The sequence below is a fragment of the Rana temporaria genome, chromosome 9 (genome assembly GCF_905171775.1).
Source record: "Rana temporaria chromosome 9, aRanTem1.1, whole genome shotgun sequence".
Classification (NCBI taxonomy): domain Eukaryota; kingdom Metazoa; phylum Chordata; class Amphibia; order Anura; family Ranidae; genus Rana; species Rana temporaria.
The window spans coordinates 16,637,710-16,663,526 of record NC_053497.1 but is presented as its reverse complement, the minus strand read 5'-3'; the positions used below and the strand labels follow the sequence as shown (position 1 = coordinate 16,663,526).

Sequence of the window (25,817 nt, the reverse complement as noted above, 5' to 3'; positions counted from 1 at the left end):
AAGTGACAACAAGCGTTTGCTACGGGCGTTTTGTCGCTTTAATCAATAGAACATTTCACCCAGGCAGAAGATAAAAAAAATCTACAAACATAGAAACACGTGATGAAAAGATGATAATTTTTCCTATTGGCTAAAATAAAAAACGTCGAAGTACAATAACGTCGGACGACGCTGTATGCAAATACGCATGAAAACGCCGAAAAAAACACCGGAAAAAACGACCAAAAACTCTACGCTCAGGTATGAATGTAACCACTTTAAGACTTTACTTCTTATTTTGGATCCATCACTGCAATGCTTTGTAAATGTTAGAAACAAAATACACAAGTTGCACAGTCAGCGAGACATTTTGATATTGAAGGCATCTTTTTTATAAAGGCCACTGGAAAGCAAAGCTAAATCTGGAGAAGGACAAGCTGATTGGAAAGTGAAGTGTGTCCAGCACTTGTCACCACCATCAGATAACGAGCTGCACTGTCACTTGGTGTTGTGTACAGGATATGGGAAAAGGTTGCCAGGTCTCTTATGATTATTCTTGTATCTTAATGAACTTTTATATTTAGAGACTAAAGGAAACTTGTGTGGAAATGTTTTCAACACACACAGTTCCCTATCTGGAAAAGAACACTAACAGGCTGGGTTCACATACATGCAGTTCTGGACATTGCATGCGATTCAGATTGGAATCGCATCACATTCCTGTGCAAATCACATATGACGTCTGTGCGGTGTGATATGAGCCATTTATTTGTACGGCTCAAATTGCACCGAACCTCCTGAACGCGATCCTCCAGAAAACCGCGCCCCCATACCCCCTATGTCCCTCTCCTGACCTGCATGCTCGGAAAAGGGTCTGGTATGGATTTGGGGGGGGGGGGGGGGTGAACCCATGCCATTTAAAAAAAAAAATTGGCCCTGAAGGGCCGGGCGGGAGGGGCGATGACTCAACGCCGTTTTTTTGCATTTTTTCTTTTTGCTTTATTTATTTATTTATTTACATTCAGCTGTCAGCGGGGAAACCCTGCTGACAGCTATTGACTCATCGGTTGTTAAGGACATGGCGGCGGGCTTCCTAGCCCCCTCCTTAGTAACAGCTACAGTGTTTGAAGTTAAAGGGGTTGTAAAGGTACAATTTTTTTCCCTAAATATCTTCCTTTACCTTAGTGCAGTCCTCCTTCACTTACCTCATCCTTCCATTTTGCTTTTAAATGTCCTTATTTCTTCTGAGAAATCCTCACTTCCTGTTCTTCTGTCTGTAACTCCACACAGTAATGCGAGGCTTTCTCCCTGGTGTGGAGTGTTGTGCTCGCTCCCCTCCCTTGGACTACATTCGATGCCGTCGCCGCCATCTTGCTTCACCCTACCTGTGCCGTGGAAGCTACCGCGCATGCGTCAAAGTCATTTTGAGCATGCACAGGTTTCCACGGCGACAGGTATACACACTCTCTGGTTTCTCGTCGGGAAACAGGCCGACAAGAATCTCGACGAGAAAAAAGGGAGCAGGTTCTCTTTTTTTCTCGTCGAGATTCTGGCCAGATTTCAGGACGAGAAACCTGAATGCCTCGTACACACGCACGGGAACCTCGGCAAGAAGCAGTTTTCTTGCTAGTTTCTGCCGAGAAACCCGGTCGTGTGTACAGGGCTTAAAGGGTCACTAAAGGAAAAAAATGTTTTTGCTGAAATGACTGTTTACAGAGTATAGAGACATAAAAGTTAACTGATTCCTTTTAAAAATGATTAAAAACAGATAAAAACCAATCATATAATGTACCTGCAGTTTAGTTTCTTTTTGCTGTTGTTTCCTGGTTCTCTGATGTACAGAGCTAGAGAGCCAATTGAGGGCAGTGATGGATTGTAAAACGAAACTGGATTGGTGCTGAGGGGTTTTAGACACACAGGGCCAGATCCACGTAGCGTGGCGCATTGTTCCGTCCGGCGTAGCGTATCTCTGATACACTACGCCGCCGTAACTTACAGCATATTTTCCTTATCCTGAAAGAATTTGCGTGTAAGTTACGGCGGCGTAGTGTAACTTTGTCGGCGTAAGGGCGCGCAATTCAAATGGATGAGATGGGGGCGTGTTTTATGGTAATACGTCTCGACCCGACGTAAATCATTTTTTTTTTGAACGGCGCATGCGCCGTCTGTGGGGGTATCCCAGTGCGCATGCTCGAAATTAACCCGCAAAACAAGCCAATGTTTACGACGTGAACGTCATTCTACGCAAAGCCCTATTCACGAACGACTTACGCAAACGACGTAAAAATTTAAAAATTTGACGCGGGAACGACGTCCATACTTAACATAGGATACGCCTCATATAGCAGGGGTAACTATACGCTGAAAAAAGCCTTACGGAAACGACGTAAAAAAATGCGCCGGCCGGACGTACGTTCGTGGATCGCCCTATCTAGCTAATTTGCATACTCGATGTGGAAATCGACGGAAACGCCACCTAGCGGCCAGCGTAAATATGCACCTTAGATCCGACGGCGTACTAAGACGTACGCCAGTCGGATCTAGCCCAGCTTCAGGCGTATCTTGTTTTGTGGATACAAAACAAAGATACGCCGGAGCAAACTAGAAGTTACGCGGCGTATCAATAGATACGCCAGCGTAACTGCTTCGTGGATCTGGCCCACAGTAATCACACCTCCTTGATTAGTGACCACAGTGAGAAATCTCCCAGTACTGTGGTTATCAGGAAACAGACAACCAGGAAGTGTCCAGAACAGAGAGGAATTACAGCAACATCAAAGCAAAAACGAACAATGAGGACATGAAACCAGGACTGCAGTAAGGTAAAGGAAGCTATTTAGCTAAAAAAAGTGACCCTTTAAGCCCTGGTTTACATTGGTGCAATCTGACATGTCAACTCGGCGGCAATTGCACCGTCGTAATCGCTGCGACGCTGCATTTGTGGCTCCGCATTTCAAAAAGTTGTTGTTCCAGTACTACTTTTTTGCGATTTCGGGGTGCGATTTAACATTGACACCCGCCCAGATGTCTGTGAAATCGCAGCCGAAATCAGGACTGAAATGGTTCAGCTGAACCCTCGCGGCTTCATTCCCGCAGCTCAGTGTGAACCTGGGCTGAGGGGCTGTGCTGACAAGTGCATTGCATCTGTCAACAGCCTAAATCCTCAGCAGGCCATTGGCCCTTGGAGACTGGAAAGTTCTGGCTCACAGCCCAAAACCACGCACTGATAAAAGAAGCTGACCTGGGATCACAGGGTTCATTCTCAGTAAAGACCGAACACCACTGGGTCAAAGGTCATCCGAAATGTAAACAATGAACTTGCATTTATTTATTTTTGGACAGGCGCCTGCAAAAGCATTGCACCAGGGATCATTGTACCACGGGTGCAATGTCAGGCTCCTGCGCACACTCTGGGGCAGATCCTCGTACAGCGGCGCATTTATGCGCCGGGCGTAGCGTATCTAAGATACACTACGCCGCCGTAACTTACTTTTTTTTTTTCAAATCCAGAAAGAATCTGCGCCGTAAGTTACGGCGGCGTAGTGTATCTTTGCCGGCGTAATGGCGCCTAATTCGAATGGATGTAATGGGGGCGTGTTTTATGTAAATACTTTGTGACCCGACGTAAACAACGTTTTTTTTTTAACTGCGCATGCGCCGTCCGTGGGGGTATCCCAGTGCGCATGCTCGAAATTAAACCGGAACCAGCCAATGCTTACGACGGTGATGTCATTCTACGCAAATCCCTATTCGCGAACGACTTACGCAAACGACGTAAAAATTTCACAATTCGACGCGGGAACGACGGCCATACTTAACATTGAGTACGCCTCATAAGAGCAGCTTTAACTATACGCCGGAAAAAGCCGAACGCAAACGACGTAAAAAAATGCGCCGGCCGGACGTACGTTCGCCGTAAATAGCTAATTTGCATACTCGACGCGGATTTCGACGGAAATGCCACCTAGCGGCCGCCGAAATATTGTATCTAAGATCCGACGGCGTACTAAGACGTACGCCTGTCGGATCGACCCGAGATGCCGTCGTATCTTGTTTTGAGGATTCAAAACAAAGATATGACGCGGGAATTTTCAAATTACAAAATACCTTTGTGGATCTGCCTCTCTCTGTCCATACCTCTGTATTGGGCCTACAATTCCTGAGCTGTAGGCAGTGTGAATTACGTGCGCGCTCGCCGTTCATGGATATTACAAGTCGTCCGTCTGCCGCGGTGACAGACAGGACTTTCATTTACACATTCCTGTGAATTGTCATTGCTGCCATTATTGGTTGCTAGGATGCAGGCGGCTACTGCTGCCCTTTCTGGGTCTTATGCTTGTAATTTTACCCACGTACAGCCATTCATTACTGTGGGCATCTGTCTCTCCTGGGCACAGAGATATGCCAGTGTGCATGGAATGTTTTCCATCTATTTGGATCCCTTTCAGAGCCCTCTCTCTCTCTCTCTCTCTCTTATGCTTTTGGTGCCTTGTTGTTCAGGAGCATCCTCCCCAAAACCAATTCAACGCATTCATTGGACATTTATAGGTAGATTCACAGAGAGTTACGGCGGCGTATGAGTAGATACACCGTCGTAACTCTGAATCTACGCCGTCGTAAATTTAAGCGTATTCTGGAAACCAGATACGCTTAAATTAGGCTAAGATACGAGCGGCGTAAGTCTCCTACGCCGTCGTATCTTAGGGTGCATATTTACGCTGGTCGCTAGGTGGCGCTTCCGTTGAGTTCGGCTTAGAATATGCAAATGACCTAGATGCGCCGATTCACGAACGTACGTGCGCCCGTCGCAATTAGTTACGCCGTTTACGTTAGAGATACGCCGGCGTCAAGATAAAGCTGCTCCCTAGGTGGCGCAGCCCATGCAAGGTATTGATGTCGGAACAGGCCTATCTTTTTACGTTGTTTGCGTAAGTCGTACGCGAATCGGGCTGGACGTAATTTACGTTCACGTCGAAACGGCATACTTTGGAGCAATGCACACTGGGATATGTCCACGGACGGCGCATGCGCCGTTCATGAAAAACGTCAATCACGTCGGGTCACCAATCATTTACATAAAACACGCCCCCCCTGTTCCACATTTGAATTAGGCGCGCTTAGGCCGGCCCATTTACGCTAAGCCGCCCTAACTTAGGAGGCAAGTGCTTTGTGAATACAGCACTTGCCACTCTGACTTTCGTCGGCGAAGCGTATATGCGATACGCTACGTCGCCGCAAAAGTAATCCAGTCTATCTGAATCTGGCTATGTACCAGACAACTTGCACCTACAGGTGAGCCTGGATTAAGACTTACCTGTTGGTGCAAGAAATATCTCCTTAACCTACACGGTTAAGGATATATTTGCAGAAAACACTGCAGCGATGTCTACGGCGCATGCGCACTGAGCGTTCCAGTTTTCTCAATGGAATAATGCAGGAAACCCGTCGCTGCTACGGCCAGTCACAGCGCCGGAGAGGCGATACAAGGAAGACGCTTCGAGGGGACATGGCGGCGGCAGAGGCCAATGAGGAGCGCTTCCATCTTAGGTAAGTGCCACATAATGATGCTATGCATACTAGCTCATTATGCCTTTTTTCTTGCAGGGTTTTTTTTTTTTTTTACAGGAAAAAAATTGGGATTTACTTCTTCTTTAAGCCCCTATATTCTAACCATGACCAACACGCATTATAGGGGGGTCCCAAACCAAAGGGTAGAGTGTATACAAAGAAAACATCCCGTTTCATCTCTCTGGACTTGGGAATACAGAAAAATTACAATCAGTCCCTCAAAACAAAACACAATATTTAAAAAAAACGCATCTGGTGTAGACCATATCAACCAGCCAGCCCAGGAACAGACGGGTGGTGCCTATAAACTGGCCACACATTGTACAATCTCCTTTACAAAAACTATTTATTAGGACACACCTAAACAAATGTTCTTTAGAAAGGATTCCACATTCATATATATGCCACCAAAATGCTCCTGTTTATGCTTCGCTGAAGCCCAGGGCCCCTGAGCAGCAGTAAATATGTAGACTAGCCTCTAATTTTTGACACAGTACCAAAAAATGGAGAAACTAAGCATGTGCAGGCCCTCAGGTTTGGTATGGATTTTAAAGAGGACTCCACGCCAAAAAAAAAAAAAAAGTCACGGAGTCCCCCCCCCCAGATCAATACCAGACCCTTATCCAAGCATGCAGCCTGGCAGAGCAGGAAAGAGGGGTCAAGCGAACGCTTTCCTCTCCATCTCCTAAACCAGGCCACATGGCCCACAGCTGGTATGTTCCTTCCCGTCGTGGAAATTATGGGGGTCAGATGAGTATAATGGGGGGTTTGGGGGCGCTGCTGTAACACAGGAGGTTTTTTACCTTAACCGCTTGCCGACCAGCCGCAGGTTGGCTCTGCTGGGCGAGATCACGTATATCTACGTCATCTCGCCGAGCAGCTAATATGGGCCCGCGCGCCCCTGACACACAGTTCCCGGTCCTGTCAGGGGGAGAAATGCCTGATTGTCTGTTCATACAATGTATGAACAGCGATCAGTCATTTCCCCCAGTCAGTCCCACCCCCCCTTCAGTTAGAACACACCCAGGGAACATACTTAACCCTTTCTCCGCCCCTAGTGTTAACCCCTTTACTGCCAGTGGCATTTTTATAGTAATCAATGCATTTTTATAGCACTGATCGCTATAAAAATGCCAATGGTCCCAAAAATGTGTCAAAAGTGTCCGCCATAATGTCGCAGTACCGATAAAAATTGCAGATTGCCGCCATTACTAGTAAAAAAAAATATTAATAAAAATGCCATAAAACTACCCCCTATTTTGTAGACACTATAACTTTTGCGCAAACCAATCAAACGCTTATTGCAATTTTCTTTTATGAAAAATATGTAGAAAAATACGTATCGGCCTAAACTGAGGATTTTTTTTTTATATATATATATATATATATATACATACTTTTGGGGGATATTTATTACAGAAAAAAGTAAAAAAAAAAAACGCAGAGGTGATCAAATACCACCAAAAGAAAGCCCTTTTTGTGGGAAAAAAAGGATGCCAATTTTGTTTGGGAGCCACGTCGCACGACCGCGCAATTGTCAGTTAAAGCGACGCAGTGCCGAATCGCAAAAAGTGGCAAGGTCTTTGACCTGCATAATGGTCCGGGGCTGAAGTGGTTAATGCATAAAATAGAATGTATTAGGGTGAAAAATGGCGAGGGTTTAAAACTCCTTTAAAATGATATCTTACATATTTAAAGGGGTTGTAAACCCTCGCGTCATCCTATGCATGAAGGTGAAAAAAACACCTGGCAGTGACCATTCCATCCCAGAGCAGGGGGTCGCAGGCCACATCAGAGGGCTCCACGGGCCACTGGTTGGGCACCCCTGGCATAGAGTGTGCATGTTCTCCCTGGACTTGTGTGGGTTTCCTCCTACGCTCCAAAGACAGGCTGGTAGGTCAATTGGCTCTACTATGTGTATATATTTGATAGGGAACTTGTAAGAGCAGGTACTTATTTGCATATACAATGGGGTTTATTTACTAAAACCGGAGGGTGCAGTTCTGTATAGAAACCAATCAGCTTCCAGATTTTTTTTTTTTTTTGGTCAAAGCTTCATTGAACAAATTAACATTGAGTGGATTGGCTACCATGCACAACTGCACCAGATTATCCAGTTTTTATAAATCAACATCACTATCTAAAGCGCTACATAAATTGTTGGCACCATATAAATACCAGAAAGAAAAAAATAATACATTTTTTTCCCAGCTATCCTACCAGCAGTGCATGTTTCAAAACAATGATAGAATAAATTGTGTGTATATATATATATAATAAAGAGTGTGTATTTGTATATATATATATATAATTTTTGGGAGGCTGATGGTGGATGAATGTGTGGTTAGGATAATTAGGATAAATGGGAAGGTAAGATAGCAGAATAGATGGAGGCATTAATAGTAAAGATTTTTTTTATAAATATTGGGCTAGATTCAAGTAGCCCGCCGTAAGTTTGTGCGGGCGTAGCGTATCCTATTTATGCTACGCCGCCGCAATTTAGAGAGGCAAGTGCAGTATTCACAAAGCACTTGCCCCCGTAAGTTGCGGCGGCATAGCCTAAATCTGCCGGCGTAAGCGCGCCGAATTCAAATTGAGAAGAGGTGGGCGTGTTTTATGTAAATAAAACATGACCCCACGTAAATGACGTCTCTAACGAACGGCGCATGCGCCGTCCGTGAAAGAATCCCAGTGCGCATGCTAGAATTTACTCCGCAAATCGTCAATGCTTTAGACGTGAACGTAATTTACGCAAAGCCCTATTCGCGAACGACTTACGCAAACGACGTAAAAAAAAAAAAAAATTCGACGCAGGAACGACGTCCATACTTAACATTGCGTACGCCTCATATAGCAGGAGCAACCTTACGCCGGAAAAAGCCTAACATCAACGAAGTAAAAAAATGCGCCGGGCGTACGTACGTTTGTGAATCGGCGTATCTACCCAATTAGCATACTCCTCGCGTAAATCCTTGCGTAAATCGACGAAAGCGCCACCTAGCGGCCAACGTAAATATGCAACTAAGATACGACGGCGTAAGAGATTTACGCCAGTCGGATCTTAGGCAAATTTCGGCGTATCTTGCTTTCTGAATACAGAAAGAAGATACGCCGGCGCAATTTGAATTTACGCGGCGTATCAATAGATACGCCGGCGTAAATTCTTTATGAATCTAGCCCATTGTTTATAGGTATTGATCAGATTCTGTACATTGAATAATGAGTAGCAATAGATATATACAATGTGACAGAATCTTGTATAAATGTTTTTGTATTTAAGAAAAGAACCAATAAAAAAAATAAAAATAAAAAAAAAATTGTGTGTGTGTGTATATATATATATATATATATATATATATATATATATATATATACACACACACACACACACACACACAGTACAGGAATTGTGTGTAATTATAATATATATATTATATACACATACACACACACACAATTTATATATATATATATATATATATATATATATATAATATTTTAAACAGTACAGGAATATATATACACACACACACACAATTTTATATATACACATATAAAAAAACTACAGAAATTATGTGTGTGTATACACAATTTATTCTATCATTGTTTTGAAACATGCACTGCTGTTAGGATAGCTGGGAAACTGTAATGTATTATTATTTTATTCTTACAGGTATTTATATGTAGCTCTTTAGATATTGACATTGATATATTAAAACTGGAGAGGGTAAAATCTGGTGCAGTTGTGCATGGTAGCCAATCCACTCAACGCCAGTTTGTTCAATGAAGCTTTGACCGAAATAAACCTGGACGCTGGATTTCCTTTATTTTTAATTTTATTTATACTATATATTATACATACACACACATATAAATATATATAAATAAAAGAAAAAAAACGGAAGAAATGATCACCAACCCCAAAATTGCACTATACAAATATTATAGAATAAGGGAGATCTCTGAGCACAGTACATAAATACAAAATATGTATTAGGTAATTAAAAAATTGATAAAAAAAAAAAAAAAACAGAAACAAGACACAAAAAAACACTACGTTAAAAAAGAGAGATAATTGCTACATATATAGGACAATTATGATCTACAGATGGTTTAGTCAGGGGGCAGTCTCTCTGAAATGCGATAGAAGGAAGATTTTGAATGAGAACCATTCCTTGCACCTGAATGATTCAGACTTGGGGGGACGATACCACCTACCAAATGCAATAGGTGGTATAATTCTTGCTGCGTCAACATGTGCCAACTTGGTCACTGGCTAGGGGTTGCAACCTCATCCCTCTAAACCCGAACACATTCTGCGGCTGCGTGCAAATACCTGTATTATACAGGTATCTGCACCCCCCTCCCCCCTGAAAGGTGCCAAATGTGTCACCAGAGGGGGGGGGGGGAGGATCCGATGAGTGGAAGTTCCACTTTAGGGTGGAGCTCCACTTTAATCAGCCACAGAACCTGTGTAATTATTATGTGTTCAGGTTTAAAGGGATGAGGTGGCGACCCTAGCCACTGGCCATGTCAACCTGTAGCTTTGCGGTTGAGGGGTGGTAAAACTGTTATCGCCCCTCTCATCTGCATGTAAATGAGGCCTTAGAAATGAAATTTAGGAGAAGACAAATATTGGCTAAACACATTTGTCATGTTTATTCCTCTTGAATCTCGGTGTGTGTCGCGTATTTCTTCCATATCTGTGCAGTAATCCAGTGCGAGACTTCCTGTAATAAAGACCGCTCACTGCTGCTCTCTCTCCTTGTGCAGAGAGACTGGTCTCGTCTCCGCCCCCTTCCTGTAGCTTCCTCCAAGCAGTCTGTAGTAGGAGGAGCCTGCCGCTCCCTCACACAGCTCTGCTCAGTCTATGCACAGCACCATGATGAGGTTACAGGGCAATCTGGATTTGCAAACTGATAAGGTGTACAAGTGAGTTCATATGCTCTGTAGCTACTGAATAATATATTTACATGATGTTTTCTGTGTCCACAGTTCAGCTTTAAATGTTCTTGCTTTCAAGTCTACCAGGCTGTTTTTATTAGGTGTTTATGACAACATACACACTTCTTTTTTTTTTTTTTACCCCCCTTTAAGAATGTACACTTTCTAATACTTTTTTGAGGTATCAGCTAGTCTGTCCATGTCTTGTGTACAGCCTCGATTCTTCAACTTTTAGATTTGTTTTTCATAGATTAAAAATTAGTCTTTTGTATTTAAGCATTATGCTCCGAGATCTCCAGTTTTTCTATACTTGCAAACTTCACACATGTACCAAGGGGAGGTCTAACCAACGTTCAGAAGGATCACTATTAGACATGTGCACAGCCAAAACATTTGTTTGTTTCATTCATATTTTTTGTTTTTTGGAAATTTGGAATTTTGAAAATAAGAAAGGAAAATCCAAAAAAATTTGAAAAAAAAAAACGAAATCCGAAAATTTGAAAAAATAACTACCGTATTTATCGGCGTATATTTGCCCTGAAAATCAGGGCAAAATCGTGGGTGCGCGATATACGCCGATCCCCGCACCGAGTTTGAACCACTGCGCCGGTATATACCGAGCACAGTACACTCGGGTATAGTCGGGCAGGCTCGGCTCCTCTCGTGGTCACGTCCTGGACGTGACCGCGAGAGGAGCCGAGCCTGCCCGACTATACTGCGCTTGGTATATGCCGGCGCAGTGGTTCAAACTCAGCGCGGGAAGGCGGGGATCGAGCGGGGAGGACACCGCAGAAGGACGCCGGACCCGACGAGGAGGACACCACCGAAGCCGCAGACGTACGCCGGACCCGACGAGGCCGCCGCGCAAGACACCAAAACTGTAAGTACTAAAATGTTTTTTTTTTACAGGAATGCGGGTCCACTTTAGGGGTGTGCGCTATACGCCGGAGCGCGCAATACCCAGATAAATACGGTAATAATAACTATTAAATTATAGGTATTAGGGTTGTCCCGATACCACTTTTTTAGGACCGAGTACAAGTACCCTTACTTTTTTTCATGTACTCGCCGATACCGAATACCGATACTTTTTTTTAAATGCAGCCATGTGTCCCCAAATGCAGCCATGTCCCTTAATTCAGCCATGTCCCTAAATTCAGCCATGTCCCTAATGCAGCCTTGTGTCCCCTAAGACAAAGCCAAGTCAATCCCCCTCCCCTCCCCCCGCCGACATCTAGTTACTATGCGCTAGGGGAACACAACAGCTGTCATTTGCATTTGAATAGCTGGGTGTTCCCCCGCCGCGCCGTCATGTATAGCCCCTCCCCCTTGCCCAGAAACTTTGATAGACAGGTCACCCGTCGTATCAAAGTGCCCGGGCAAGGGGGAGGGGCTATACATGACGGCGCAGCGGGGGAACACCCAGCTATTCAAATGCAAATGACAGCTGTTGTGTTCCCCTAGCGCATAGTAACTAGATGTCGGCAGCGGCGGGGGGGATTGACTTGGCTTTGTCTAAGGCGGCAGCGGCAGCAGCTCTCCTCTCCCCCATACGAGGACTGCTCTGCTCCGCTCTCCGCCCCCTCTCCACCCGCACTCGAAAAAAAAAAAAATGTATTCTATTCAGGCATCAGGAGTATTTGCGCGAGTACAAGTACTAGCGCAAATACTCGGTATCGGTCCCGATACCGATACTAGTATCGGTATTGGGACAACCCTAATAGGTATTGTAATTTCCTTTCAAATTTGGCTGTTAGTAAACGTAACGAATACAAATTTATCCGAAGTTATGAACACATGGAACGGAATGAAATAATAATAAATAATACGTTTTTATTATTATTATTATTATTAATTTGTTCCGTTACATTCGTTTAGATGCAGCATTCGTTATTTTGGATGGTTCGTAACCTCGGATAAATTCGTAACGTTCACCAACAGCCAAGTTTGAAAGGAAATTCCAATACCTATAATTTAATAGTTTGTAATAGTTACGTTTTAGTTAGTTATTATTTCAGATTTTTGAATTTTCGGATTTTCATTCTTTTTTTTGTGGATTTCCCAATATTCGGAAATTCTGATATTTTTACATGAGCCAATCTCGTTTTACGTCATGCGTTTTGTCACGCAGCAAAATGCACGACTTCTGCTTATGTTTGGGGTGCCAATAAGAAATATCGGCACCGTTTGATTCGGCTACACCCAAGTGTGAATGGGACCCAACAAGATTGCAATGCCAAAATAAAAAGAAATAAATAAAACGCACACAACCTTTTAAAGGGACATTAGCGAACATTTCTAAATTCAGTATTGAGCTGCCAAACAATGTAACTAGGTCTGTATGCAGGAAACATGAACTGTTGCTGGGACTGGAGTACATGATTGGAGTACCAATTAACAGCACAGCAAAACAGCCACCCCCCCCAACCAGAGTGCAATGTCATCTAAAAATAAAATGTAAAAAAAAAAAAAAGGCACAACCTTTTGGGGTATATACATGTAGTTTTAAAATCAGTTTTGGGTTGGCAAACAATGTAATCATGTCTGTGATTATGCATAACATTGAAACTGTAGTATAGGTTAGGGGCCCATATCTAGGTAGGGGGATGGGAGAAAGAAGGGGGGGGGGGGTAAAAGTTTGGGTTACATGGCCCTGTTGAATAGGCCTGTCTCTGGGCAGGGAAGTAGAAGGGTCTGGGTGAGGAGGGGTTCATGGATGAGGGTGGGGGACACACTCCCGTTGAATAGGACTGTCTCTGGGCAGGGAAGTAGAAGGGTCTGGGTGGGGGGGGGGGGGGCTCCTGGATGAGGGTGGGGGACACACTCCCATTGAATAGGACTGTCTCTGGGCAGGGAAGTAGAAGGGTCTGGGTGGGGAGGGGTTCATGGATGAGGGTGGGGGACACGCTCCTGTTGAATAGGTCTGTCTCTGGGCAGGGAAGTAGAAGGGTCTGGGTGGGGAGGGGTTCATGGATGAGGGACACACTCCCGTTGAATAGGTCTGTCTCTGGGCAGGGAAGTAGAAGGGTCTGGATGGGGAGGGGTTCATGGATGAGGGTGGGGGAAACACTCCTGTTGAATAGGCCTGTCTCTGGGCAGGGAAGTAGAAGGGTCTGGGTGGGGAGGGGTTCCTGGATAAGGGTGAGGGACACACTCCCGTTGAATAGGTCTGTCTCTGGGCAGAGAAGTAGAAGAGTCTGGGTGGGGAGGGGTTCCTGGATGAGGGTGGGGGACACCGTCTTGTTGAATAGGCCTGTCTCTGGGAAGGGAAGTAGAAGGGTCTGGATGGGGAGGGGTTCCTGGATGAGGGTGAGGGACACACTCCCGTTGAATAGGTCTGTCTCTGGGCAGAGAAGTAGAAGAGTCTGGGTGGGGAGGGGTTCCTGGATGAGGGTGGGGGACACCGTCTTGTTGAATAGGCCTGTCTCTGGGAAGGGAAGTAGAAGGGTCTGGATGGGGAGGGGTTCCTGGATGAGGGTGAGGGACACACTCCTTTTAAATAGGCCTGTCTCTGGGCAGGGAAGTAGAAGGGTCTGGGTGAGGAGGGGTTCATGGGTGGGGGACACTGCCCTGTTGAATAGGCCTGTCTTTGGAAAGGGAAGTTGAAGGGTCTGGGTGAGGAGGGGTTCCTGAATGAGGGTGAGGGACACACTCCTTTTAAATAGGCCTGTCTCTGGGCAGGGAAGTAGAAGGGTCTGGGTGGGGAGGGGTTCATGGATGAGGGTGGGGGGCACCGTCCTGTTGAATAGGACTGTCTCTGGGCAGGGAAGTAGAAGGGTCTGGGTGGGGAGGGGTTCATGGGTGGGGGACACGGCCCTGTTGAATAGGCCTGTCTTTGGAAAGGGAAGTTGAAGGGTCTTGGTGGGGAGGGGTTCATAAATGAGGGTGGGGGACACCGTCTTGTTGAATAGGCTTGTCTCTGGGCAGGGAAGTAGAAGGGTCTGGGTGGGGAGGTGTTCCTGGATGAGAGTGAGGGACACCGTCCTGTTGAATAAGCCTGTCTCTGGAAAGGGAATTAGAAGGGTCTGGGTGGGAAGGGGGTTCATGGGTGGGGGACACACTCCCGTTGAATAGGCCTGTCTCTGGGCAGGGAAGTAGAAGGGTCTGGGTGGGGAGGGGTTCATGGATGAGGGTCGGGGACACCCTCCCATTGAATAGGCCTGTCTCTGGGCAGGGAAGTAGAAGGGTCTGGGTGGGGAGGGGTTCGTGGATGAGAGTGAGGGACACCATCCTGTTGAATAGGCCTGTCTCTGGAAAGGGAATTAGAAGGGTCTGGGGGGCACCGTCCTGTTGAATAGGCCTGTCTCTTGAAAGGAAGTAGAAGGGTTTGGGTGGGAAGGGGGTTCATGGATGAGGGACACCGTCTTGTTGAATAGGTCTGTCTCTGGGCAGGGAAGTAGAAGGGTCTGGGTGAGGAGGGGTTCATGGATGAGGGTGGGGGACACACTCCCGTTGAATAGGCCTGTCTCTGGAAAGGGAAGTAGAAGGGTCTGGGTGGGGAGGGGTTCCTGGATGAGGGGGAGGGACACACTCCTGTTGAATAGGCCTGTCTCTGGGCAGGGAAGTTGAAGGGTCCAGATGGGGAGGGGTTCATGGATGAGGGACACACTCCCGTTGAATAGGTCTGTCTCTGGAAAGGGAAGTAGAAGGGTCTGGGTGGGGAGGGGTTCATGGATGAGGGTGAGGGACACCATCCTGTTGAATAGGTCTGTCTCTTGAAAGAAAGTAGAAGGGTCTGGGTGGGAAGGGGTTCATGGATGAGGGTGGGGGGCACCGTCCTGTTGAATAGGCCTGTCTCTGGGCAGAGAAGTAGAAGGGTCTGGGTGGGGAGGGGTTCATGGATGAGGGGGAGGGACACACTCTCGTTGAATAGGCCTGTCTCTGGGCAGGGAAGTAGAAGGATCTGGGTGGGGAGGGGTTCATGGATGAGGGTGGGGGACACGCACCTGTTGAATAGATCTGTCTCTGGGGGTGGAGGCACTGTCCTGTTGAATAGGTCTGTCTCTGGGCAGGGAAGTAGAAGGGTCTGGGTGGGGAGGGGTTCATGGATGAGGGGGAGGGACACACTCCCGTGGAATAGGCCTGTCTCTGGGCAGGGAAGTAGAAGGGTCTGGGTGGGGAGGGGTTCATGGATGAGGGGGAGGGACACACTCCCGTGGAATAGGCCTGTCTCTGGGCAGGGAAGTAGAAGGGTCTGGGTGGGGAGGGGTTCATGGATGAGGGTGGGGGACACGCACCTGTTGAAAAGGTCTGTCTCTGGGGGTGGAGGCACTGTCCTGTTGAATAGGATTTTTTGGGCAGGTGAGCAGAGAGATGGGGTACAAAGGGGGGAGGGGTAACTGTTGAATGAATAGACCTTCAGGTAGTTGGGTATGGTATAGAGGTAGGTATGTGCACTGTCCCTGGTTACCTTGACCCTGAAACAAATTATGGTCAGGCAGATGGAGGGGGGTTACCTTGATACACTGTCATTGGGGGGGGGGGGGGGGGTAGGTATGTACATGGTCCCTGGTTACCTTAGCTCTGAACCAGATCATGACCAGGTGGGTTAGGGGAGCAGGGGGAGTGGTGTAGGTAGATCAGGAGGTGCCCCGTTACATTGAGTCTGAACCGGATCATGGCCAATCGGATGGGGAGGGGTGTGGGTAGGTAGATGGATTTGGTAGGTGTTCCGGGTTACCTTGACTCTGAACCATACCATGGCCAGGCAGATGAGGGAGGGTGTAGGTAGGGACACTGTCCCAGGGGGAGAGGTGTAGGTGTCACCAATTACCTTGACTCTGAACTGTATCATGGCCAGGCACATGAGGAAGGGGTGTAGGTAGGTAGTTAGGGGGAGAGGTGTAGTAGGTAGTTACCTAGGTAGATGTGCCCAGTTAACTTGACTCTGAAGTGGATCATCATAGCGGGGAGGGGTGTAGTAGGTAGTTTGAGTAAAGGGTTATGAGTCAGTAGGTGGTCTCAGTTACCTTGACTCAGAACCAGATCCTGGCCAAGCAGATGGGGGAGGGGTGTTATGGACAAGTACACTGTCCTGGGGGAGGGGATATAGGTATATGGGGAGGGGTGACGCATCAGGGAGGGGATATAGGTAGAAGGGATGTGGTAGGTACACAATCCTGGGGGGGGGGTGGTAGGTATCTAGCTGGGGTGTACATAGATTGGGTGTACACAGTCCCAAGTGGAAGGGTGCAGTAGGTAGTTTAGGGGGGGGGTGTAGATAGTTTGGTAGGTGTCTCCAGTTACTATGACTCTAAACTGAATCATGGCCAGGTGGATGGGGGGAGGAGATATGGGTGGGTAGGTTGGAACACAGTCCCGGGGGGAGGGTGTTGCAAGTAGGTAGGCGTGGGGGAGGGGATATAGGTAGTAGACGGGGGAGGGGTGTAGTGGGCAGGTAGGTGTCCCCGGTTACCTTGACTCTGAACCAGATCATGGTCAGGCAGATGGGGAGGGGGATGTAGGTAGAAGTTGAAGTGGTGTGGTAGGAGTCTGGGGGAGGGAATATAGGTAGGTAGTAGATGGAGGGGTGTAGGTAGGTGTCCCCGGTTACCTTGACTCTGAACTGGATCATAGCAAGGCAGGTGGGTGAGGAGATGCAGGTAGCTAGAAGAGGAAAGGGTGTGGTAGGTAGAGAGACGGGGGGGAGACATAGGTTGGTTATTGGGGGGAGAGGTGTAGGTAGGTCGGTAGGTGTCCCCAGTTACCTTGACTCTGAACTAGATGGATCAAGGCCAGGTAAAAGGGGGGGGTTTTGTGGGTAGGTACACAGTCGCAGATAGAGGGGTGTAGTAGGTGGAAGATGGAGGGGTGTAATAGGTAGGTAGTAGATGGGGGCGGGATGTAGTAGGTAGGTAGGCAGTGAATGGGGGTGAAGATAAAGATAGGAAGGCAGTAGATGGGGAGGGGTGTAGTGGGTAGGTAGTAGATGGGGGAGGGGGATATAGGTAGGTGTCCTCTGTTACCACGACTCTGAACCCGATCATGGCCAGGCAGGCGGGTGGCAAGAACTAGGCCCACGGGGGCGGGGTATAGTAGACGGGGGAGGGGGATGTTGTAGGTGTCTACGGGTTACCTTGACTCTGAACCGTATCATGGCCAGGCGAATGCAGTGTGCCAGGCAGGCGGTAAGAACCAGGCCTGCGGGGGTGTAGTAGATGGGGGAGGGTTGTAGTAGGTAGTTAGTAGATGGGGGGCAGAGTATAGTAAGTGGGGAGGGTTGTAGTAGATAAGGGGGGATATAGGTAGGTAAGTAGGTGTCCCCGGTTACCTTGACTCTGAACCTTATCATGGCCAGGCTGGCGGGTTGCAAGAACCAGGCCTGCGGGGGTGGGGTGTAGTAGATGGGGGAGGGTTGTAGTGGATAGGGGCGGAATGTAGTAGGTGGGGCAGGGTTGTAGTAGATGGGGGGGATATAGGTAGGCAAGTAGGTGTCCCTGGTTACCTTGACTCTGAACCTTATCATGGCCAGGCAGGCGGGTTGTAAGAACCAGGTCTGCTGGGGTGGGGTATAGTAGATGGGGGAGGGTTGTAGTAGGTAGTTAGTAGATAGGGGCGGAGTGTAGTAGGTGGGGGAGGGTTGAAGTAGATGGGGGGGGGGTATAGGTAGGTAAGTAGGTGCCCTCGGTTACCTTGACTCTGAACCTTATCATGGCCAGGCGGATGCAGTGTGCCAGGCAGGCGGGTGGTAAGAACCAGGCCCGCGGGGGCGGGGGTGTAGTAGATGGGGGAGGGTTGTAGTTAGTAGATAGGGGCAGAGTGCAGTAGGTGGGGGTGGGGTGTAGTAGATTGGGGGAGGGTTGTAGGAGGTAGTTAGTAGATGGGGGCGGAGTGTAGTAGGTGGGGGAGGGTTGTAGTAGATGAGGGGGGGTATAGGTAGGTAAGTAGGTGTCCCCGGTTACCTTGACTCTGAACCGGATCATGGCCAGGCGGATGTAGTGTGCCAGGCAGGCGGGTTTAAGAACCAGGCCCGCGGGGGCGGGGTGTAGTAGATTGGGGGATGGTTGTAGGAGGTAGTTAGTAGATAGGGGCGGAGTGTAGTAGGTGGGGGAGGGTTGTAGTAGATGGGGGAGGGTTGTAGTAGATGGGGGAGGGTTGTAGTTAGTAGATAGGGGCGGAGTGTAGTAGATGGGGGAGGGTTGTAGGAGGTAGTTAGTAGATAGGGGCGGAGTGTAGTAGGTGGGGGAGGGTTGTAGTTAGTAGATAGGGGAGGGTTGTAGTAGATGGGGGAGGGTTGTAGGAGGTAGTTAGTAGATAGGGGTGGAGTGTAGTAGGTGGGGGAGGGTTGTAGTAGATGGGGGAGGGTTGTAGGAGGTAGTTAGTAGATAGGGGCGGAGTGTAGTAGGTGGGGAGGGTTGTAGTAGATGGGGGGGGATATAGGTAGGTAAGTAGGTGTCTCCGGTTACCTTGACTCTGAACCGGATCATGGCCAGGCGGATGCAGTGTGCCAGGTAGGCGGGTGGTAAGAACCAGGCCCGCGGGGTGTAGTAGATGGGGGGAGGGTTGTAGGAGGTAGTTAGTAGATAGGGGCGGAGTGTAGTAGGTGGGGGAGGGATATAGGTAGGTAAGTAGGTGTCCCCGGTTACCTTGACTCTGAACCGGATCATGGCCAGGCGGATGCAGTGTGCCAGGCAGGCGGGTGGTAAGAACCAGGCCCGCGGGGGTGTAGTAGATGGGGAGGGTTGTAGTTAGTAGATAGGGGCGGAGTGTAGTAGGTGGGGGTGGGGTGTAGTAGATTGGGGGAGGGTTGTAGGAGGTAGTTAGTAGATGGGGGGCGGAGTGTAGTAGGTGGGGAGGGTTGTAGTAGATAGGGGCGGAGTGTAGTAGGTGGGGGAGGGTTGTAGTAGGTAGTTAGTAGATAGGGGCGGAGTGTAGTAGGTGGGGGAGGGATATAGGTAGGTAAGTAGGTGTCCCCGGTTACCTTGACTCTGAACCGGATCATGGCCAGGCGGATGCAGTGTGCCAGGCAGGCGGGTGGTAAGAACCAGGCCCGCGGGGGTGTAGTAGATGGGGGAGGGTTGTAGTTAGTAGATAGGGGCGGAGTGTAGTAGGTGGGGGTGGGGTGTAGTAGATTGGGGGAGGGTTGTAGGAGGTAGTTAGTAGATGGGGGGCGGAGTGTAGTAGGTGGGGAGGGTTGTAGTAGATAGGGGCGGAGTGTAGTAGGTGGGGGAGGGTTGTAGTAGATGGGGGAGGGTTGCAGTAGGTAGTTAGTAGATAGGGGCGGAGTGTAGTAGGTGGGGGAGGAGTGTAGTAGATGGGGGGGATATAGGTAGGTAAGTAGGTGTCCCCGGTTACCTTGACTCTGAACCGGATCATGGCCAGGCGGATGCAGTGTGCCAGGCAGGCGGGTGGTAAGAACCAGGCCCGCGGGGGCGGGGTGTAGTAGATTGGGGGAGGTAGTTAGTAGATAGGGGCGGAGTGTAGTAGGTGGGGGAGGGTTGTAGTAGATGGGGGAGGGTTGTAGTTAGTAGATAGGGGCGGAGTGTAGTAGGTGGGGGAGGGTTGTAGTAGATAGGGGCGGAGTGTAGTAGGTGGGGGAGGGTTGTAGTAGGTAGTTAGTAGATAGGGGCGGAGTGTAGTAGGTGGAGGGTTGTAGTAGATAGGGGCGGAGTGTAGTAGGTGGGGGAGGGTTGTAGTAGGTAGTTAGTAGATAGGGGCGGAGTGTAGTAGGTGGGGGAGGGAGGGTTGTAGTAGATGGGGGAGGGTTGTAGTTAGTAGATAGGGGCGGAGTGTAGTAGGTGGGGGAGGGAGGGTTGTAGTAGATGGGGGAGGGTTGTCGTTAGTAGATAGGGGCGGAGTGTAGTAGGTGGGGGAGGGTTGTAGTAGGTGGGGGAGGGATATAGGTAGGTAAGTAGGTGTCCCCGGTTACCTTGACTCTGAACCGGATCATGGCCAGGCGGATGCAGTGTGCCAGGCAGGCGGGTGGTAAGAACCAGGCCCGCGGGGGCGGAGTGTAGTAGGTGGGGGAGGGTTGTAGTTAGTAGATAGGGGCGGAGTGTAGTAGGTGGGGGAGGGTTGTAGTAGATGGGGGAGGGTTGCAGTAGGTAGATAGGGGCGGAGTGTAGTAGGTGGGGGAGGGTTGTAGTAGATGGGGGGGGGATATAGGTAGGTAAGTAGGTGTCCCCGGTTACCTTGACTCTGAACCGGATCATGGCCAGGCGGATGCAGTGTGCCAGGCAGGCGGGTGGTAAGAACCAGGCCCGCGGGGGCGGGGTCCCCTTGTTCCCGATGTGGCTGACAATAAGCTGAGACGTCTGCCGCTCGCCCTGCGCCCTCCTCGCCCACTCGGGGAGCCTCTCCTTGGCCAGCGTCCCGTTGAACATGGCCACCAGCTCCAGGCCGCCCTGGTAGAGACAAGCCTGGGACAGGGCCGCCAGGTAGCCCAGCATGGCGTTCCATTGGCCCCCGCACACCCAGTCGGTCTGGTATCCGCCGTACAGACGTTGCAGGGCCGAGTCGGCGTCCACCAGAACCCGGCAGGGAGGGGGCGCCCCCGGGGCGGGGGGTTGTGTGGGGGGAGGAGGAGGCGGAAGGGGGTAACCGGCCCGGTGTTGTTGTCGGGCCACCGTCCTGGACAACTTCAGTAAGTCTACGGGCACCACGGCCCCCGGACATCGCTTCTCCAGGAACTCCTGGAATCCCTGCACCCCCATTGTGTGTCCGGGGGGGAGCTGCGGAACCGAGCCCGGGGCTGCTGACGGTATGGAGGAGGAGAGGGGGCAGGGCGCTCGGTAGCAGACGGTGCTGGCGGTATAGGGCGGGCGGCTTCCTCCCTCACAGAGCCTGGCTGTGGGGGGACGGTCCCTGCGCGCCACCAAGCGCCATCTTAATCGCCTTCTTCTTCTTCAGCACGGCTCGGCTTACTACGCCCCTGAGAGGTGCGGTGCATGCCGGGAAATGGAGTCCCAGCCCCCGTCCGCGGCCACTGCCCAGATACGGCCCGAGAACTACAACTACCGGCATGCCCCGCGCCGCCCTCCCACAGCCAGGCGCGCGCCGTCACCCAGCGGCACAGAGACCGCCATTGTACTTATTATTAAACTATAGACTGGGCGCCCGGGCCCCTTTACAACGCCCAAAAGAGGGCCACTTCAGCGGCTGTGAGGACAGAGGCGGACGTGGGGCATTATGGGAGTCCCGCTCCGTGTAAATGGCGGCTCGCGGGAGAACACGTGTTCTGTCATAATCTCCAACCTGTCAAATACTGCAACAGTTTGTACTTTTACTGCGCATGTGCGAGCGCGGGCACGAGAAGGGTGCACGTCGGATGTAGACGTAAAAGACATCAGTTACTACACCAAGCTCCACTTGTCCCCGCACCGCGCATAAGTGCGCACGCGCGGGATCACCCACATCCTCTGTCACATCTTCCCACACATAAACCAAAGGAGATACATGGACAACAAAAATACAGATTTATCATACTAGATTCATAACAATGAACTGGGAATATCGTGTATTGAAACAAAGTATTTGCCACTGCCGCAGCGCGCCCGAGGCCTCAAATAGAGCGACCGCTCGCAGCGCGCCCGAGGCCTCAAATAGAGCGACCGCTCGCAGCACGCCCGAGGCCTCAAATAGACAGAGCGACCGCTCGCAGCGCGCCCGAGGCCTCAAATAGACAGAGCGACCGCTCGCAGCGCGCCCGAGGCCTCAAATAGACCGACCGCTCGCAGCACGCCCGAGGCCTCAAATAGAGCGACCGCTCGCAGCACGCCCGAGGCCTCAAATAGAGCGACCGCTCGCAGCACGCCCGAGGCCTCAAATAGAGCGACCGCTCGCAGCGCGCCCGAGGCCTCAAATAGAGCGACCGCTCGCAGCGCGCCCGAGGCCTCAAATAGAGCGACCGCTCGCAGCACGCCGAGGCCTCAAATAGAGCGACCGCTCGCAGCGCGCCCGAAGCCTCAAATAGAGCGACCGCTCGCAGCACGCCCGAGGCCTCAAATAGACCGACTGCTCTCTCACCGCCGCAGCGCGCCTGAGGCATCAAATAGACTAATTACTCTTGCAGCGCCCCTGAGGCATTAAATTAACCAACTGCTCGCAGCACGCCTGAGGCATCAAATAGACCGACTGCTCTCTCACCGCCGCAGCGCGCCTGAGGCATCAAATAGACCGACTGCTCTCTCACTGCCGCAGCGCGCCTGAGGCATCAAATAGACTAATTACTCTTGCAGCGCCCCTGAGGCATTAAATTAACCAACTGCTCGCAGCACGCCTGAGGCATCAAATAGACCGACTGCTCTCTCACCGCCGCAGCGCGCCTGAGGCATCAAATAGACCGACTGCTCTCTCACTGCCGCAGCGCGCCTGAGGCAAATAGACCGACTGCTCTCTCACCGCCGCAACGCGCCTGAGGCATCAAATAGACCGACTGCTCTCTCACTGCCGCAGCGCGCCTGAGGCAAATAGACCGACTGCTCTCTCACCGCCGCAGCACGCCCGAGGCCTCAAATAGACTGACCGCTCGCAGCACGCCTGTCAGGAATGCTGGTAGATCAGACTGTGTGACCGCACAGAGGAACCAAACAAGGTGAGTAGTGAAATAAAAGGTGTTTATTTACAAATGTGTGAACCACCAGTGCACAATAAAACGACAAACAGTATGTACAAATAAAGGGGAATACCGTATTCATAAACGAGCCAAGCCAAGGTCATACACATGGGAGGTCAGCAGATGGGTGAGGATGGGAACACAGCGGATCAGGGAGCGGATGGATGGACAGGCTGCGGGGCAGGAATCCAAGAGGGAACAGGAACCAATGTAAACAGGCAAAGGGAAGAACGGGTCCAGGATAAGCTCAGGATGGGGAACAGAAACAGAGTCCAGATAGCAGGGTCAGATAACAGGCTCAGGTCCAGGAGGTATGACGATACCAGGGCGAGGAGTGATTACACACGCCGGGTATTTATAGAGGTGTGCTGATTGCATTCAGGTCACACCTGAACGCAGGAAGGGCTGTATGCTCCATACTGCCAAGAACGCCCCGCTGGTGGACGCCAGTACTGCAGCCCAAGGATCACATAATACCACCAGGGGAGAGCTCCCCTGGCAGTCCAAGACTGCCGGGAGACACCTGGTGGTGGGCCACAGTACTGCACGCCAAATACCAGGCAGTAACACCAGCGGGGGGAACCTTCCCTGACAACGCCAGAGGCCTCAAATAGAGCGACCGCTCGCAGCACGCCCGATGCCTCAAATAGAGCGACCGCTCGCAGCACGCCCGAGGCCTCAAATAGAGCGACCGCTCGCAGCACGCCCGAGGCCTCAAATAGAGCGACCGCTCGCAGCACGCCCGAGGCCTCAAATAGACCGACCGCTCACAGCACGCCCGAGGCCTCAAATAGAGCGACCGCTCGCAGCGCGCCCGAGGCCTCAAATAGAGCGACCGCTCGCAGCACGCCCGAGGCCTCAAATAGAGCGACCGCTCGCAGCACGCCCGAGGCCTCAAATAGACCGACCGCTCGCAGCACGCCCGAGGCCTCAAATAGACCGACCGCTCGCAGTACGCCTGAGGCATCAAATAGCCCAACTTCTCTCTCACCGCCGCAGCGTGCCTAAGGCCTCAAATAGACCAACTGCTCTCTCACGCCGCAGCGCACCTGAGGCATCAAATGGACCGACTGCTCTCACCGCCGCAGCGCGCCTGAGGCATCAAATAGACCGACTGCTCTCACTGCCGCAGCGCGCCTGAGGCATCAAATAGACCGACTGCTCTCACTGCCGCAGCGCGCCTGAGGCATCAAATAGACCGACTGCTCTCTCACTGCCGCAGCGCGCCTGAGGCATCAAATAGACCGACTGCTCTCTCACCGCTGCAATGCGCCTGAGGCATCAAATAGACCGACTGCTCTCTCACCGCTGCAATGCGCCTGAGGCATCAAATAGACCGACTGCTCTCTCACCGCCGCAATGCGCCTGAGGCATCAAATAGACCGACTGCTCTCTCACCGCCGCAGCGCGCCTGAGGCATCAAATAGACCGACTGCTCTCTCACCGCCAAAGCGCGCCTGAGGCATCAAATAGACCGACTGCTCTCTCACCGCCGCAGCGCGCCTGAGGCATCAAATAGACCGACTGCTCTCTCACTGCCGCAGCGCGCCTGAGGCAAATAGACCGACTGCTCTCTAACCGCCGCAGCGCGCCTGAGGCATCAAATAGACCGACTGCTCTCTCACCGCTGCAATGCGCCTGAGGCATCAAATAGACCGACTGCTCTCTCACCGCCGCAGCGCGCCTGAGGCATCAAATAGACTAATTACTCTCGCAGCGCCCCTGAGGCATTAAATTAACCAACTGCTCGCAGTGCACCGAAGCATCAAATAGACCAACTGCTCTCTCAACGGCGCAGCAGTGATATTTACTTTTTAGGCCGGGTTCACACCTATGCAAATTGGTTGCAACTTAAACCGCATCCAATTTGCATAACATTATAAAATACATTGATTTCAATGAGGCTGGTTCACATAGGTGCGATGCATTGCCGAAAAAACGTGTGCGTTTTCTAAGCATTGCAGTGCGGCTCAGGTGCGAATTCAGGCCCATTATCTTCTATGGGTACGCATCAGATTCGCAGATGTGTTCATTTCTCTTCAGGATTTCTCTCATTCTACTCAATACGCTTCCCCCTCCCCCAGGTCTCCAAATTCGCATCTAAAAACAGAGCTGATCTGCTGAACAGTTCTCTTATCTCTCTGCAGAGATAAGAGAGCTGAAATTCGCACCGCACTAGTGTGAATCCGGCCTAAATGAAATTTTGGCAGAACACCGGTGTTCTAAAAAAAAAAAAAAAAAAAAAAAAAACCTCAACCTATGCAAAGCCTCGACCAAGTCAATTCCATTGACGCTACATCAGAAAACAGCTGCTCGCGTGGCTTCACTGTGCATGCGCATCATTTTTTTGACATCACCAATCTATCCTTTGCAGAAACTTCAGCGAAGTTGGGCTCTTTATTTTGTTATTTTTTCTGCATTAAAAAAAAAACACAGTAATATAAGAAAACAATTGTGTGTGTGTATATAGATATATCTATATAGATACACACATTATATAAACAAATGAAAAAAAATATATAGAAAAATTATCTCACAAAGTGAGGACACCCCTCACATTTCTGTAAATATTTTTACATCTTTTCATGTGACAACACTGAAGAAATGACACTTTGCTACAATGTTGTGTAGTGAGTGTACAGCTTGTACAGTAAGGCCCCATTCACACCTAGGCGTTTTTACGCCTGAAGCGCACTGCTCACAAACGCCAGAGGGGAGAATTAACATTATTCCCTATGGTGACTGTTCACACCTGAACGCCTGAACGCCCAAA

At 50.0% G+C, this 25,817-nt stretch overlaps 1 protein-coding gene across 2 annotated transcripts in view; it reads right to left on the bottom strand.

Moving 5' to 3' along the window:
- FAM120C (family with sequence similarity 120C) overlaps window positions 1–21,361 on the bottom strand; it is a 74,612-nt gene extending 53,251 nt beyond the window's left edge. The window contains exon 1 of one of the 2 annotated variants that reach the window (XM_040322869.1): window positions 20,622–21,361. In XM_040322869.1, coding sequence (XP_040178803.1) covers window positions 20,622–21,143 — 522 coding nt within the window. In that variant the 5' untranslated portion in view covers window positions 21,144–21,361. Of the gene's footprint in view, window positions 1–19,076; window positions 19,312–20,621 lie in introns of those variants that run through there. The other variant, XM_040322868.1, reaches the window with a different exon arrangement.
- Between the last annotated feature and the right edge of the window lie 4,456 nt (window positions 21,362–25,817).